We start from the raw sequence: 17872 nt of genomic DNA on the forward strand, positions 1-17872 counted from the left end.
GCCGAGCCATGGCCCGCCAGCTGATCGGCCCCGCGCTGCCGCCCGGCTTCCCGCGCCGCGCCGAGGCCGAGCCGGGCGAGGACTTCAGCCAGGGTGAGAGCACAGGGACGCGGTGGGAGAGCGGGGCTCTGCGGCCCTTGTGCCGCGGCGTGGGGTGCTCCGTGGGGGCACAGCGGGGTCTGCAGCCGGTGTTCCATAGTGGGAGGTGCTCTGCGAGGGGGACAGAGCGGCTCTGCAGCCCGTGTTCCAGGGAGCGGGATGCTCCGTGGGCGGGAGAGCGGGGCTCCACAGCGCGGGGTGTACACCGCCAGTGCGGCGCTTGGATGGAGCTAAACTCACCGGGACGGTCATGACAGTCACTTTTTCAGGGGAAAAAAAACCCCAAAATAACCAAAAAACAAGCGCCGTATGCGATGGAATGCTACAGATATGAAACGCTCTAAAATTAGTTTTAGAAAAATACTGCTTTCGGTCACTTACTTTCGTCCCGCTCAAGTCTCCCGTGCTCTTTGACGCCTGTGCTCTTCAGCAGCTCCAAGTGTGAACTTAGCGGGTAGGAAAGGAGGAGGCCGGGCCTGTGCAGCGGGCTTTCCTTTGCCAAGCCAAACCACTTCACCAGCTGTGGTTTTCCAGGCACAGTACCTCAGGATGTGGAGCAGACTGCCGGTCAGTGGGGCTGTGGTGCCTTACCTGCCGGGGTCTGTCCTGTTGAGAGCTGTCACATGAGAGGTGGGATGCCACCGGGACCAGCTGACGGCCAGGCTGGCTCTTCTGCCGTGGAGCTCAGTTTCCCCAATGAAATTCTTGCATGTCCTCTGTCAGTAATATCTCTGGAAGCAGCACTTTGAGCGTTTACACTCCTTGCCTTTAATCCAGATTCAAGGCGCTAGTTCATATATTCAGTTTCTAGCAGTGTGCCACTGACCGTTCGGTTACTCCAAAGGAAGCAGTTTTGATGGGAAAGGTTTGTTGTGCTTGTCTGCTCTCTAATGTTTTAATCCAGAAGAGGGAGCAGTAGCAAGAGGGACAAAGCTGCTGCATCAGCTGACACCATGGCAACATCAAGCTCTGTGTCCGGATCTCTGCTTTATGGAGAAGCCCTGGCTGCATGAGCTGGTGCTGCCTTTCCTGGCTATATCTGTGTTAATGCCTTATTCACTTTCCATCAACCCACTGAGCATGCTGCAAGTATTTGTATCATGTATGAACAAAACAACTTAAGCTTGTCCTTAGGCCATGGGTTTGTGACATTGGGTGTTTCATCAGTGTCTAGTTTAGGTTAATCAGCTGAGTTTGTCCCCTCTTTGTCCCTGTGTAGATCAGTTCCATGGTATTACAGTTGCTCTGGCAGCTGATCCAAGATCTGCTTGGAAATTCCTGTGTGAAGTGGGTAAAGGAATTTATTTACCTTTGCAAACAAACAAATAAAACCCCCAAACTCCAGCTACTGGCAGGTTGTTTGTTTTTATAATTTTCACAAACTTTTTCTGACTTTGACTTACAGCAGCACAGTGTCCCTGCTCACCCCATGAGGCAGACTGCTGCAGTGCAGAGGAAGAAGGGAGAGCAAGTACTTTGGCATAACACACTTTGCTGTACAGAACTGCAGCTCCATCTGGAGCCCTGCACCTGGAGTGACAAAAATCACACGGTGTGGCTGCCACCAGCACCTTCTGTGCTACAACACTTGCTGGGTCTTGAGTCAAATGGGCCTAGAATTTGTTCTGTAACAACTTCTCCTATGTGTTCTAACTATTTTAAGAAATGCTTCACCTTTGAAAGCTGAGCAGCTTTTCCAATATTTTTCCTGTCACAGTAGTCTCACTGATACTTGAGCTGCTCATTGCTTTTCTTGAAGAGCACTTGTTTTTTTTAGTCTACTTTCATAGTTTCTGTCTCCCAACAGCAAGAAAGTAGGACTTTGAGCAGTCTGTGGCAGAGAAGACTCTCAGGCACAAGAGAAGGTTCTCAGACAGACACAAGAAATAAGAGAGTGACTGTGTATGATTATGATCAGATTTATTGCTAACACATTCCTTCTGGAGACAATCCACCTGGGAGCTGTCTGCAGCCTTGGGTGACTAGTTGGCCCAGTGTCCCACAGCATTTTTACCCTTGTGCACGCTGATGTGCACCACAGCCAGCAGCAAAGATCTCAGTCTCCCTGAGCCCCACTCTGCCACCCCTCTGGATACAAGCATCCACTCACTTTGTCCCATGATACCCACTGGTGTTCTTACCATGAGACAAACCACATTGCCTGTGCTGTCAGAGAGGTTGTTAATAATACTTCTGTGACCCTTAATCAGGAGCAGGGTGGAAGCAAATGGTAGCTGATCAGACCCCAAAGCTCATCCCTAGTAAATCCTTTACCTTCTCCATTGTCCAGCCCATGGGATACACTTATTTGCTGATTCTTCACTTCACAATGGTGCTTTGAAGCTGGACTAACTGTGCTCCTGCTGGAAGAATTGTACTTCCTTTGGCCCATTTGTCCCTGCCTCTGGGCTGTCCTTGTTCCAGCAGGAAAGAAATGCTAGGGAATGGCTAAAAATAGGCAGAGGCACAGAAGGGAGCTTTGTGTGTTTCAGCATTGAGGCCACACACGGATGTGTTGATATGTCTGAGTTGATCTACCACTGCGCTGGAGCTGAAAGGCCTTGTCTGTCCTTGAGAGCTTCCCAGTATATGTCTGATGGTGTGATAGTTTGCTCAGAGTCCCCAGATACAGCAGAAATAACCCTAACAAAACAAAAAGTAGCTTTTAATTTGGTTTATGAATTGAATTGACTTAATTTTCAGGCACATAGTCACCAGAGCCAGCTCATTAGTGGGATGGGTCACTTCTAGTAGTTGTGAAACATTCACTTCAGTCTCACTTGGTCCTGTTTCTCTCCTCACTATCCCAGACATTTTCTTCACATACATTTTTATCCTATTGCTCTGTTCTGAATTGTTCTGAGATCTGGTTACTTTGTTATTTTTCTGTTGCTCTGTCTATCCTCCTCACCTCATTAGGTTTCGTTTCTTAACTCTTTGAGCTCTCCTCTGCTCCTCCTTTCATCTGTATTTTTCCACTTTTCCGTGGCTTTTGGTGAATTTTACAAACTTCTGATTAGATCTTGGCCTCCCTCCTCACCCTTTTCTTTCTTTGCTCACAGAATTTATGCTTAGCAATTTGCTTTCCTTCCTTTCTGCTCTTTCTTGTGGCTCCCCAAACCATCCTGATCCATAGCTGTATATTTGCCTGTGCTGATTGTTAGTCTCAGTCAGTACCATGATCATATTAATTTTTAATCCCAAGTCTCTTTCCCCTCCATTTCTTTTCACCATGTCAAATGACTTTTTCTTCCTCAGGCTTTAAATGCCATTTTCCCTTCATTAGTCAGTCTCAGTCTCTGTTTAATTTCTGGTTGTCCTGCTTCGGCTGCAGTTCCACTAACAAACAGTTCTTTCAGGGCAGTGCTGTGTTTTGCAGTATTATTTTTATGCTTTTTAAGCTCCCTGATCCAGCTTATTGCATAGCTCATGCAAAGTTTTGCCAACACAACAGAGAGGAATTGGGATAAAAGTATTGGTGTTGAACAACATGCCAGTGGGACCACTGTCCTTCCTTAAACAGTTTTGGTTTTACTAGATCTGTGAAGCTCACAAAACTACTCCTAATTTCTCTCTTCCTCTCTAGTATCAGAGTCATCAAATTGTATCTGCATTTTTTCCTTCCACTCCAAGTCTTTTCTTTCGCATTTAGAGCAAATGAAGTCTGCTTGCATGATGTCAGGGCACCAGGTGGCTGCAGAAAGCAGTTTTGCAGGTTTTTGTTTGGGCTTTAAGTGCTTTTATTCAAGTGGTGCTTTTCATACCAGAAGAGGAGACTTATTGATAGCAGTTTTTATTCCTGCTTATCATTTATCTGTTTGTTTCTTTCATCTTGAACTTATTTTACCTTTATAGGCTAGGGTGTTGTGTTTGGTTTTTTCAGAGTGTAAGAAGTGGTTTGTTGGTTGGTTTTTTTTTTCCTTTCTAGTGCTGAAATGGATTTCTATGTCCCTGGCAAAGTCTTTTCCATTAGAACAGGAAATAAAGAAGTGCATCCAGTGGCTGGATGCTTTGTAACTAGTCTTGTGCTAAACATGATTAAAAGCTTTGTGAAGCTCACTCGAAGGACTTGATTTCTGCCTAGCCTTTGTCAGCTAACAGTGGAACCATCATATGCATTAGGTTGTATTTTGTACTATCAAGAATTGTAGTTCTTCAACTGCAGATCCAATTTCCTGGTACCATTTATCATTTCATCTGACCCTTGACTGTTCATAAAGGGAACAATGTCTTTTCCTCACCAAAGCACCTCTCTGTCCTGCAAGTCTTGTACTCAGTGCTTGAGATATTAAGAGGGGGAATGGTGTCTGTGTCTCAGGATGCTAAATCATCAGTAGAATCAAATCTCCATTACATGGGAACGTGGGCTGTTTGCACTGTGTTTGTGTAAATGGTGCCTTGCCCTGGATTGGGAAGGCCTCTTACCTGGGAACCATTGCTGGTTTTTGCTTGCTTCAGCTGACTCCTTGTTGATTGAGCCTGTGAGGGTATCTGTGTTAGGGGTCTTCTTTGGAGGGCATTTGCTGTTAGGGTCAGTGGCTATGCTGCTTCTGGACGCACTGCACGTGGTGCTGTAGCCAAATAAATCTCTAAAAATCAGTGTCTGCTGGTGGGCACAGTGCCAGAAGCAGCTCAGACCCGTTAGCAGTGTTAGTGTCTGAATTGTAATTCTGCTGAGATAGAGCATGAAGGTTTTACTGGAGCATGAGAGCTCCATCCACTGCCCTGGCCTTCTGACAGCAGCAATTCTTTGTATTCATTTTCTGAATGCCTAAATCATCCCTTTTTCAGCAGAGTACTTAAATCTGTCCATGCTCTTCACATTTTGCTGAACTGATAATAACCTTAATCATTAAACCATTCCCAAAGCAGGCTGGCAATTAATTTAATACTTTATGGTCACAAATGCTCCCATTTAATAATTTATGGTCTCCCACGCTGTGTATGTAAGGATGATGTGTTTCTTCACTAGTAAGCTTCAAATGCTTTAATAAAAGTGTTTCTTTTAAATATACTGGTTTATGCCACATCCATTGTACATTAGTTGTTACACAAATCAGGGCTTTCTAGTCCTGTTCCAGAGGATGCTTATGTAGTAATGGATCAGTAATGTCCTAAGAGCAGTTCAGTGTAGGTTGTTGATGGAAGTAAGGTGCTGAAAGAAGTAACTTCTAGAAATTTGTTTAGATATCTTCTCTAAATGCTGGAGAGAGCAGTGATTAAATAAGCTTAAATCCAAGTAAATATGTGTTTTGGAGATGCCGTGGTAGATCATACTTATTTGAAACATTTGGTAGGTATCCTTATTTAACCTGGTCTAGTAGAAGGTTCCCTGCCCATGGCAGGGGGATTGGAACTAGATAAATTTTAAGGTCCTTTCCAATCCAAACCATTCTGTGATTTTACGATCCCAAATAACTCTGGATGTTCAGTTGCAGGACCAGCACTGCCTCCAGACTACAAAAGCAGCTGTAGCTCAGAAACTCCTGACAGTGATGATGACTCAGAATCTCTTCCTCTACCCAGAGACACAAACAGAGACTCTGAAGAGGAGACAGAAGATCCAGCACCCAAGTGAGTATGTTTTTGGGTTATTTGTATATTTACAAATTGTATTGCAAATGTAATGTGTCCAATTTATGAAGAAGGGACAATGTTGTATAAAAAAATGTAAACTCTGTACCTGTGTAAAACTTTTGAATCCATGTTCTCCATGGCCAGAAATGTTCAGCTGACCTGTTTGACATCCTACAGTGTAATTACGTTATTTGGGGCAGCCAGATTTCTATATTTATATGTTTTATTTTAGTTCTGCAAATTTGCGTGTTTATGCTAAGGACAGACACCACTTACCATGGGCATAAGTATTTGTTACTTGTGGGTTTGCACTGGTTTTGGTATACTGATTTTCTTTGAGAGGCCATAGGACCTGTTTATGGATTTATGCATTCAGTTAAGTCAACTCTAATGAAAAAAAACTGAATTGTATAGCAAGTAACAGGAGTCTGCAATTACTCTCATTTGTTGGGTTGATTGCTTACAATTGCTGTGTTAAGAATTTGTGTGTGTTTGCTCTAACCCTTGTACAAGAGACTTGAAGGTCATTATGCCATCTTAATGAGTGCTAGAGTAATTATTATTCTTTTTTTTTCTTGTTTTCTTAGTCAATAATTTTTCAGCTAATTAGAATTGAACAGGAAAAATACTACTCAAAATGCAGACAGCATATAAGAATGGGGAAAGTACTGAATTTTAAATTACTTTGTGACTAGAGAATGGTATTTCAACATTATACTAAACTTCTTTCTACAGCAAAAGCATTCTTAATGTTGTTTTTAAATTTTTTTTTCTTTTTTAAATGTCAGAACGTTTTTGAAGTGAATCTTATACTCCCAATTTTTTAATTGCTTCAAATCATTTTGGATCCTTTTGCACTGTTTCCATGGTAACAGCAGGATATTTAGTAGAGAAGACCCTATGAAATAATTTTATGTGGTTTTTTCCTTTTTAAAACATAGGTAATTGCTATGCTTGTCAAGGTAATTATTAAGTGAAATCTGTATTTGCAGAAAGCCAAAAAGAACTCATGAAGACGATGATGATGATGGCTTTTTTGGGCCAGCTCTTCCTCCTGGATTTAAAAAACAGGATGATTCTCCAGAGAGGTAATTAAAATGGAATTATATTTGGATTCTTTTCCTCAAAACACAATTATTTTAGATTAAATGTTTTGTGTCACTATTACAGAACATTTCAGTTGTGCACTTGAGATTGAGATTATTAGAGGTAATGCTTCCTCCATGTTCTGAGAACAAGAACAGCATTCCCTTCAAACAGAGTACCAAGGGCTGGTGCTCCTAGACCAGGTTGGAAGGAGAGTAAAAGAACTCATGTAAATTTTCTGAGATGTATTTTGGACGTCAAATTTCCTCCATTTCTTTTGATAGGTCTCAGATCAGTGGAGAAAAAACAAATTATAGGTACAAGGACCTGTAGTTCTGTGGTGTTCATTCAGATCTGTGAGGGGCTGGGGCAGTTACCTTGTGTGTGGTGCAATACCATGTCCTTTGCTAATGCATCAAGGGTTATTGTTCACATGTCTCCAGGTACAAAACTACTATGAACACTGTAGGTTTCTAGAAAAGAAGCTGTCAGGTCTACACAAATAAACATTATTTATGGTCTCTATTAGGAAGTTTTCCATTTGATTGCTTACAATTATAAAATACTTCCCCCCCAAAATATATTGATTTTCTGTACAGAACTCAACAGTGTCTCACAGCCTTTTAGTCTTCACATTAATCTGGACACTTCCTTCTATAATTTGAAGTTACAGTTCATAGTGGAATGGGTGCTTCCAAGGGGATACTTCCTGATGAGAAGTACAAGAGTCCCTTGATCACTTTTATCTTCCTCAGAGCAATAGGAGTTGGTAGATAAAATTATACTTGCTTGTCAGGTATGAGTGTTCAGTTCCAGGAAAGTGTCTCAATTTACTGTTGAGCTATGTGTGAAATATACCATCTCAAAAGAAAATTCAAAGTTATTTCTTCTTTTTTTTTTAAGTTTCCATAATTTTTTATGATACTTGGCAGCATAAAATTTATGTAACTAAGCAAGAATTTATGTAACTGAGGTTATTTGGAAATATCGTTCTTATGTACATTTGGTCACACTTTGCTGTAATCAGAAAACTCTTTTGTAGTTGTGGGTATCATGCTCAGTGGGATCGTTTGGTGATTTGATGGTCCCATAAACAACTAATTTTTTTTTACTTTTTCTTGTGTATCCACTAAGCATTATTTTAATTATAAAATATAGCAGGTCATTAAAAATAATGTATTCTTTATTAAAAAAATAAATGTTTGTAACTTCTAATATCAGCACAGGTAGCCTTCTTACTTTCTTGATTTTTGACATGAATACTCATGGCAAAATGGAAGAGGAAGGGGCCATTCACTCAAGGGCTGGACTTGATGGTCCCTGTGGTTCCCTTCCAACCCGGAGTATTCTGTGACATTGAGGCAGGAGTCTGCTCTGTGTCTGCAATAGATTAAAGCAGTAGAAGGCACTTGGCACTCACTGTATTGCTTTTCCCTACCTCACCATACAATTGCTCCTAGCACACCCTGAGAAAGCAGATTGAGGAGAGCTGTTTTGCACCCAGCCTGATTCCCTGAATAGGTGGGAACAGTGAGATGTGTGGGAAGAGCCTTGTCTGTCTTCCGCCCCCGCACACCTGGGAGTCTGGGAGGCGTGTGAGCCGTGCCGGGCGCAGACACAAGGCTGCTGTCTGCCTGCTGCATTGCCCTTAGCCTTGAGCAGATTGCCAGCTGCCAACTGAGCCATGAATAATTGAAACAAATGCAGGTCGTTTGTTTCAGTGTATGGACAGGCTGTTTATCAGCTCTGTGTGACATACTCGTTCTTTTAGGAAAGCTTTTATTCTCTTACATCTTTTCCAGACTTGTCAAAGCAACGTGTTCATGATTAGGGGCAGCTCATGTGGCAATCTGCAGCTTGTTGAGAATGGTTTGAATCATTCCAGCATAAAATATATATATGTGAAAAGATTTCCTTCAACTTTGAAGATTATATTGCTGTTTATCAGTGTTAGGTAGAAGTACAGCACTCATAAATATTTCTGAAGTGTTCACACATCAAGGTAAAGAGTGAAGGTGATCTTAAAAAATTTTATGTTATACATCAGAAGAATGCTGAAACACCCATCTTGAAATGTGCATTAGCAAGGACTTCCAAGTCCAACTACAGGAGAACAGTCTTTGCCATGTATGAAATGCAATAGTCCTTAAATTAACACTTAGTCCATAGGTTTGGGGATATTTTTTGACATGGTACTGGTACTGAAGTTACCTACAGCAGTAAAATGTGTTTACCAGTTATTTATTAGTAGTTAATATATTATTAGAGTAAATATATTATCAGAGTTAAAATATTACTAGTATTTAGATTCAATTCACTTATTCAGAGACCCTTTGGACATCCAGGAAACTGTCAAGGATCATGTCAACTCTGTATTGCTGAGGAAAGACTTGAGGAGATATTCATGTAGTGGAAAAGAAAAAGCATAAGGAATGGAAAGGATGGGAAGGAAGGATATGAAAACAACTTTTCTGTTCCCTAAAGGGCCTTTGAGCTGTGACAGAATCAAGACAGAGCATTTGGGACTGGTTCTTTTTCACAGGCTGTAAAGATACAGCCCACCACAGAGATGTTCATATAAATAAATTTCAGGAGAGAGCTTTCTTTATAGTTTGATTTCTCTATCTCTCCATGCAGATTAAAGGTACTTGTATACTAAAATAAAAGATTCTTTTTGCTATATCTGTATAAGTTTAAACTCTTTAAATTACATTAGGAATTTAAAACATGGTCTTAACAAGAAAGTAGTCGGGAAGGAAGGAAGATAAAACTGTAGCAGCTAGGTGGAGATGGAACTTCAAAATTAACCCAGACTTCTTGCCTGGTTTCAAAACCTTACCAGTGGCCTTGTCCTGGCCTGAGCTCATATTTATTGCTCATGTCTGTGTATCTGTGGTTGGTTCTTCAGGGAGTCTTTTATTTCCCCTCTTTACACCCTGGCAACAATATCACTACAGCAGGGCTGTCCTGATTAGATTAAGTGGGATTGAGTAAAGGCCATAATTAGCAAATTCAGTTCAGGTGTTGTTACATTTAATAACCTAAAGCTCACAACTGAAGGTTGCAATAAACAAAGTCTCCTCTTACATTGTGAGATTACTGTCATCTGGATGTGTCTTCAGGTGACAGTTTTAAACTAATTAAACTTTTAATTAGTTTTTACTAGCTTTAAAGACTATTATGGTGGATTATTAAGAGGAACCCGCATTCAAAAGACTTTCAATACAGCAAGCAATGTTTCTTTGAGCTCAGTTTGTAGTAGTCTTTTCACCACTGAAAAGAGATTCTCACCTTTCTGTATTTGTGGAGACAGCTGATTACCATTTCTTGCAGAGCTATTGCTTAAAAACAAATCAGTGAAGTTACCTGGACTACAAAACTTTCTTTCTCTTTCCCACTCCAAGGTAAAATAAAATCAGAGCAGTTCGCTGTTTCTGCTTCTTAAAGGACAATGAAACTGAGGAGCAAGACAAGAACAAGGAAATTGGGTTTGATTGTGAAGGAGGAATGTATATTTGTCTTATCACCTTTCATTGCTCTTGAATCTGGTGAAAGAAGCTAAGGAAGAAAAAAGTGGACTTTCCTGGTTCTGTTTTTTTTTTTTTTTTTTTTGTGCATCAAATCTGCCTGCACAGGTTCTCCTGGAAAATGGACACACTCATTCAGTTATTTCTACAGTATATGTGCATAGGGGCACACTTGGTGTGGGGAGGAAGGAAAGTCATACTTCTCATTGATGTTTGATTTTTATACTGATTTTTCCCCCTCAACTGAAAAAACAAATTTTTTTTCCCTCCGCTGTCAAGGCCCATTATAGGTCCTGCATTACCACCTGGCTTTAGGAAAGCTTCAGAGGACACCAGAAGTAGCAGATGTTTCATAGGACCGTCTGTTCCATCAGAATCCCGTCCCCAGGTTTGTGCAAAGAGAGGCCTTTTGTTTTAGTACAAGCTATCTGAAATGGTAAAACAAGTTGCAGCCTGAAAGAGACTGCCAGATACTTCTCAGGATGACAGTTTAATTTTGGACCATAAAGTGTCTGGCATATTTTTGCTGGAGTCAAATACTTGAGCATAAATAAGCCTTTGATAAAAAAGAAACAAAAAAGACTGGCCTGGTTTGTTTTGCCTTTGTTGTTAAATAGATGGTGCACTCACTGAACACAAGCAATCTTGGCGTCCTAAACTGCAGGCAGAAAACACATCTTCACCTCCTTAAAGATGTTTACTGGTGGCTACAACCTTTAAATAAGTTTATCTAAAAGAATACAATCAAGAATGGCATTACAGTGTCACTAAATTGTTCTTAGCAGCTGCAGGACAATACCTGTTACTGGGAGTCAGGTGCAGGACAGTGACACTGACTTGTCTTTTAGGTTCACAATTTTTGACTTTTCTGGTCTTGTTAGGTAAAAACTAGGTAGAAGTTCTGGTTGCAGAATAATGCATGTGCTCCTAAAGAACAGTGAGGAACAAGATGTGTGATAAAAGGCAGCTATGGGGAAGGTTGAACTCCCTGAACATGGGCTTTCAGTACTGTTCTGAGGGATACAAATTGCCTGTGGCAGGGCCTGGCAGGTAGGGAGTAGCACTTTAAGAGAAGGTCATACCCTTCTTGAGCAGCACCTCTTACGTCAGGCAGGAGACACTAAGACACCAAAAATGGTGCTGGATACCAGTGCTTAGGCAAGTGAATCTCTCTCGTGCTGTGTTAAACTGAATGTTAATTCCTTGGAAGAATTAATGGTTATTCTGTTTATTTTAAAAACACACACATTTTTACAAGTAACTCCCAGATACTATGGGAGATGCTAGACACACTAGGAAGGAAGGATGCAAAGACTGCTCTGAAACTTCACTTTTTTGGTTAGCAGTTGCAAAGCATATAATTCTCCAGCCTCCCACAGTGAGGGGTGTTGTAATTCATCGTGCAGAAAGATTATCTGACATTTCTGAAGTACTCATCGTCTTATAACTCCAAATAATGATTAAGCAATTTATCATAGTGACAAATCTCTTGAGGCAGAGACGTCTGCTGTCTGCTTTTATATTTTGCAAACAAAAAAGTCTCTCTTCTCATAAATACATCTTCTAGCTTTTTTACAGGTATTACAGAACTTACCTTTTTTCTCTCCCTAATAGTTATCTTTTTGTTACCTCTTCCTAATAATACTCTTTTTCTTATTTTTTAATATGAGTAATTTCTTGTTGGCTTTTTAAAAAATGTATTTAATTATTTTGTATCCAAGTACATCTTTAGAGGCATGCTGACTCCTCACTTTGCTTTAGTGAATCTAATGAATCACCACCTTGTGTATTCTCAATTTGTGCTTCCTGGCTACACAGCCTTGTCATCCTACTCCCATTGCTTTATCACGCACAGTCAGACTGTAGCAAAATCTTTGCATTTTTGTAGATATTGTTGCACTTTTTAAAATTTTGGGCACGTTAGTTTTGCACCCAGGGCACTGTGGCATCACAATTTTCTGTCTAGTATTGCTTCCATCCACATCTGTACTGTTTGAACTTGGAGGGAGGCACCAGTGACCTTTTTGTACAACCCCTGGCAAGTAGGAAGATTTTTATTGACATCTAGTCCCTAACAACTATAATTTTTTAGCCCTTCTTCAAAAAATTCCTTAGAATGCAATGTCAGAATCATGGAATCTTTAAGTTGGAAAAGACTTCCAGGATCATTGAGTCCAACCTTTGACCAATTACCACCTTGTCAAATAGACCATGGCACTAAGGGCCACATCCTGTCATTTTCTGAACTCTTCCAGGAATGGTGACTCCATCACTTCCTTGGCAGCCTGTTCTTTGATCACCCTTGATAACCCTTGCAGTGAAGAAATTCCTCCTGAAGGGATCCATGAGGGATCGAAGAAGTGAATGACAGAGCCAAAGGATTAGTTGGAGATGCTGTACTTGCAGGGGCATAGTATCATGTGTGCCACCAGTACCCTACCTTGCACTCCATTCTTTCTGACATCCTTACAGCATCTGAGCTCAAGACAGTTCTTGCAGTGTGAAACTGTGATCCTTATTAGGGAAATGCATCCAAGTGTTGCTGGTGATGGTAAAGCCCAAAATAAGGAAGTTGTATGCTTGTGTGTTCCAAACTCACCCACGGCCACAGAGGCTGCGTGGCTGTGAGCAGAGCAATGTAAAGCAGCAGGGCTTTGTGTGCTGCCACTGCCTCTACCAGCAGTCTTGCCTCAGACAAGAGATGCTGCTTTTGGCAAAATGGAGACAAAGTATCCGTGTTCAAGTGATAGAACAGGTCTAATCTGGAGTTCTAATCCAGGTTTTTGTTGTGTGGGAAATGCGTTACATTAGGTTTATATGCTCTTCTAGACAAAGTCATTGTAATTCTATAGAGCTGAAGTGTTCCTTGATGCTCTTAGCACTGTGTTTGAAAGAAATGTTTTATTTTTGGAAGCTGACAGATAGCAGCGAGGATGAAGACAATTTAATAGGCCCAATGCCTGCAAAAGGACCAGTGGAGTCTGATGTGGCTAAAGAGTTTGAACGCAGAGCTCAGAGAATGAAAGAAAAGCTTACTGCAGCAGACAGCGTGAGTTGGATTTCTTAATTTATAGTATTTTGTTGCTGGAGTGCATTTGTCTTTCTCTTTGCCTATTTCTGTGTAAACCTGGTTGCAGTTCTACTTGGGATGCTACGTGTGTGCAGGTGGTAAAGAAAAAGAGTCTGTGATTTCTGCTGGAAGCCAAGAGATTCAGGCAGTGGTTTTTGATTATGCTTTTTTCACTCTCTTCTCCACCCCTACTTCTTTTGCAAAGGATGAACCCAAACAAGTTACCAGAGAATCATGGATGACAGAGCTTCCACCTGAGCTGAAAAGCTTTGGATTTGGCCCAAGAACATTCAAGAGACGAGCTGATGACAAATCAGGTGATAGATCTATTTGGACAGATACTCCAGCTGACAGAGAGAGAAAAGCCAAGGTGAGCATTTATTTATTTATTCATATACACTTGCAGGCAGTAGGTGTTACTGATGTTCTGTGAAAACAAAGTAAAGATACTGTGGGTTGGTCGGTGAAATTTTCTTTCCCAGATTTTTCTTTGTTATTAAAATTTACTAATTCAGGTTTAAAGATAAAGGCAATGAAGTAACAGCATTATATATCATTGATATGCATTTATTTCTGCTCCCTTTTTGCAGTAATCAGATACTCTCTATCAGCTCATTGACTTTCCGATTAGCATGTCCAGTTTCTTCTTCCATCAAGCTGAGCAGAAAATATCTGATAGTCTCTATCATGGCCTTTACCCTCCAGATTTAATTAAAGTAGATATAGATTTGCTTGCTTTTTGCTTCAGACATTCTGATTACTGTAGCATGTGATTTTCTTCTACTCACCAGGAAAGAGAAGAGGCAAAAAAGTCAAGCAGTAAGGATAATGAAGAAATGGTATTATCTGGGAGGGACAAGAGGCTTATTGAGCAGGTGTCTTCATACAATGTAAGTGTAATCACAAAATACTTCCTTTATTTCTTTTAGTTCTTCACTTTTCTTCTGGTTCTCATTTCTAGTGCTTCTGGTTTCCATGGTGATGCCACTACAGTTTTCCCTTTTAGTGCCCAAACCTACTGCTGTTTTAAGACATCAGAATGCTTGGCATTGACATCAACAAGAGCAGGACTGGGTCCTCTGCAAAGTGACAGAATTTGGGTTTGTGTATATTGCCTCAGTTTTAGATGATGCTTTCGTTCAATCATTCTGATGTCAGGACATGGTTGCTGGGACCTTAGTTCAAATATTAGCTTGCTTCACCCAATTACTGACATCCCAAGAATCAAACAACAATGCAGGTTTAACTTTTAGGCCAACATATGCACTAACCTAAAAAAGGGTTGATGGTCACTGCATTAATTACCCCCTGTCATTAATTACATTAACTACTCATTACAGGAACATCACCACATGTAGTTTTTTTCAGTCTCTACAGGAGCAGATAATGTTCACAGGCAGATGTTGATTACTAGAAATCTGAACTCCATGTCAAATTCCCTCTCACTTTTCTGTCAGTCAGCCCTGTTCCTCAAAGAGTGTGGACCACTGCCTGCCTTACAGCTTCTGTTTCCAGTTCTTCCCTGATGTACGGCCTGAACTCCTACAGAAGGCATCTTGTCTCTTGAGAGGAAAATTAACTTGAGAATCACATCTTTGGCTTATCTTACATGTTTATCTGATAATTAATTTAACTTCTGATAATTTATTTGTAGTTCATTAAGTGATATGTTTCTCCTGACTTTGAGACTTGCAAATCCAGAGCTATTAGCATTCTGTCTTAAGGTTCTTCTTTAGTGTCTGTTTCTCTTGTCACTATGAATATAGTAGAATAATTTTCATGTAAAACAATGGGTTTTGCTCTCTGCCATTGGTGGAATAAAACATGCACAGGCCATTGCTGTTTCTAAGATTCATGGAGTTGTCTCAAAGTTTAAGAACATTGTTTCTTGGGTTGTTTTTTTACTTGTTTTCTCTCTTTTGTTAAATCTCTTTTCTGGTTTTCAGGTGGTTGTTGTGGCTATTTTTCTTTTAAAGTTTTTTTCTCTATTCTTTCCTATTTCTTTCTCCACTAACATTTACTAAGGATACTTCACTAGAATAGATTTCATTCTTAAAGTAGTTTCTTCTCTCAATGCTGATACAACATACATTCTCTGGTGCAATTTTGTCAATGCTGGCACAGTTGCATCATGAATAAGTATTGTCTAATTTCCATGAGAATCTTTTCCTAACTCATGCATAAGCTTTTATTTGCATGTGTAATGTAGTAAGTGTTTGCACAGGTAGTGAAGGAAAATCATGAGAAAAGACAGCTGTTCAACTTTTGCACTTTTTGATGAGAGAATTGGTTTAGATACATGTCACTCTGTTTTTTTAAGATTTTTAAGCTTTCTGATGTTGACATTTTTGTAGTATATTTTCTTACACACTTTTTGTAAATAACTTATTGTTTTGCATTCTTTGATAGAGAAAGAAAGAATTGATAAACTGTTAGTTTAACCAGTGTCATTAGAGAGGTGTCACTGTCACCCTCCAATCCACTGTCACTACAATTTGTAAAACTATAAATATTAGAGTCAGAAAATAAACTTCCCTTTTTTCCTTCACCTTGAGAACAGTAGTGTGCTTGTGTTCTTTTGTGTCCTATAGCAACAGATACACAAATGCACTGTACCTGAGTAAATGTGGGACCTCATGGTCTTGGGAGAGCTAATCCTGCTCCTGTGTGAAATCAGCTGGAGTTCTATGTTGTGTTTGAGCTGGATCATGCTCTCCAAGAAATGCAGCTAAAGCCAGTGAGTTGGCAAAACACATGCTCCAGCTCAAGCCTGTGACTTTGTCCTGTGGGCTTTCAACAGATGATCCAAAGTTAGGAGCACACATGTAAAAACCCATCCTGCTGCATGGAAGATTGAAAGGGTGTCTAGCTTGTTCCTGCCCCTAGCAGTCACCAAATCCAGGTGCTTAGGGGATGTGTATAGGAAACTTGGCCTGTACTTTGAGATCTTTCTTTTGACATGGTGTCTTCATTCTGCCAATAATGTCAGAGCAACTTTTATATTTATTTTGCAACATGTTTATAATTTATCTGTGCTGTCTGCGGAGATTCAACAACATCATGGCTACCTACAAATTTGTGGCCATCTACATCAGTGAATTATTATTATTTTAGCCTAGCCAAGATTGCTCACACTTTCTACTCCATGTATGCTAAATTTATCATTCTATATACAGTTACTAAGCTGTCTTCTTTTTCTGGAATTTTTAGCCTTCCTGACTTCAGTCTTTCAATTTGAATTTTCTGTATGTTGTTGATATTATTTAATACTTTACTTCCTCTCCCTCCCCATTTTTCCCAGGAGTCAAAGAGGTCAGAGTCTCTCATGGACATCCACCAGAAAAAGCTGAAGAGCAAAGCATCTGAAGAGAAGAGCAAACCTCAGGAAAGAAGGCCATTTGACCGAGAGCAGGATCTCAAAGTCAATCGCTTTGATGAAGCACAAAAGAAAGCTCTTATAAGAAAATCCAGAGATCTGAATAGTAAATTTGAGCACAGTAAAGGCAACATGTTTTTATAAGATGTGAAAGCATTTAGCTTTTTTGAAGTGAAGTCCATTAAAATTTGAATACTTAATTTTTATAAGTATTTTTCTGTAAATATTTGTATCCAAAATAAATATCCTAATGTTTAACTATTTTTCCTTGTCTGTAAATACTCTCTTAGGGAGGATCATCTGTACTGAAACTAAACTAGCAAAGGGAAGTCCTGGTATAAAAAAATATAAATTTGCTGCTTTAAAGCTCTGATATGTATGTTTTTTTGTTGTTCACATAAAAATGATTAATTAAAATAGGTAGATTTTAAGGAGCTCTAGGTTTAATCTTGCAATGGAGTTGGCAGTTTTGCTTTTTTCCTGCCACGCTTAAGATCCTCTTTCTGAGCCTGAGGTGAAGGCCATGGAAAAATCCCTTTTACATTTGTCTTCAGAACATTGCTTGACTGGAGTTTCTGCTGGGGAGTATAAACTCAAATGGCAGCTTTTACATTTGCCCAGTGCTTTTATTTCTCTAATTCTGTGTCTGTACATATATACAGGTTTATATGTATGCAGTACAGTTTCTGTGCTGTAGCACGAAGAGCTAGGGGTAGCAGGAGTAGTAAAACCTCAAGGTTTTCAGAGTTGGTTGTAAAATGGTAGTATATGAGAAGAGAAAATCTAATTTGAGTTTCAATTTGTAGGGATTGTCATCAGAAATCCATCTTTTTTTAAGCACATACAATGTGAAAATCAAAATAAGGCTTATCTTGTCCATTAATTTGCAGACCAGAGCAGCTCTTTTGTAAAGAAGGAAATAAATTTGACATTTTAAAAAGTCTACATTCATATCTAGAGTTCTTTACCTCTTCTGTGGTAAAGTTCTTTACCTCTTCTGTGGCAGCAAAAGGGGTTGTTAAACCTTGCAGTGGGCTGCTCAAGGAGGTGGTGGAGTCTGCATCCCTGAAGGTGTTCAAGAAACAGCTGGATATGGCACTCGATGCTTTGGTCTACACAGTGGTCATCACTCAAAGG

At 40.1% G+C, this 17872-nt stretch overlaps 1 protein-coding gene across 1 annotated transcript; it reads left to right on the top strand.

Annotated features, from left to right (window-relative positions):
* Nucleotides 1-2: 2 nt before the first annotated feature.
* Nucleotides 3-17423, top strand: GPALPP1 (GPALPP motifs containing 1). Its single transcript, XM_058018408.1, has 8 exons — nt 3-93; nt 5532-5673; nt 6669-6764; nt 10569-10677; nt 13204-13338; nt 13565-13729; nt 14151-14249; nt 16661-17423. Exons 1-8 carry the CDS (start codon nt 9-11, stop codon nt 16877-16879), a joined length of 1050 nt encoding a protein of 349 aa, XP_057874391.1. The 5' UTR covers nt 3-8; the 3' UTR covers nt 16880-17423.
* The last annotated feature ends 449 nt before the right edge of the window (nt 17424-17872 follow it).

Source organism: Melospiza georgiana, chromosome 2, assembly GCF_028018845.1.
Source record: "Melospiza georgiana isolate bMelGeo1 chromosome 2, bMelGeo1.pri, whole genome shotgun sequence".
Lineage (NCBI taxonomy): Eukaryota > Metazoa > Chordata > Aves > Passeriformes > Passerellidae > Melospiza > Melospiza georgiana.

What these genes read in the sequence shown, in the direction of transcription:
- GPALPP1 (XM_058018408.1), top strand. Translation starts at nt 9, where the DNA reads ATGGCCCGCCAGCTGATCGGCCCCGCGCTGCCGCCCGGCTTCCCGCGC. An exon ending in CATCAGAATCCCGTCCCCAG is followed by an intron (nt 10,678 to 13,203) that starts GTTTGTGCAAAG and finishes TATTTTTGGAAG; the next exon opens with CTGACAGATAGCAGCGAGGA. An exon ending in ACAGAGAGAGAAAAGCCAAG is followed by an intron (nt 13,730 to 14,150) that starts GTGAGCATTTAT and finishes TCTACTCACCAG; the next exon opens with GAAAGAGAAGAGGCAAAAAA.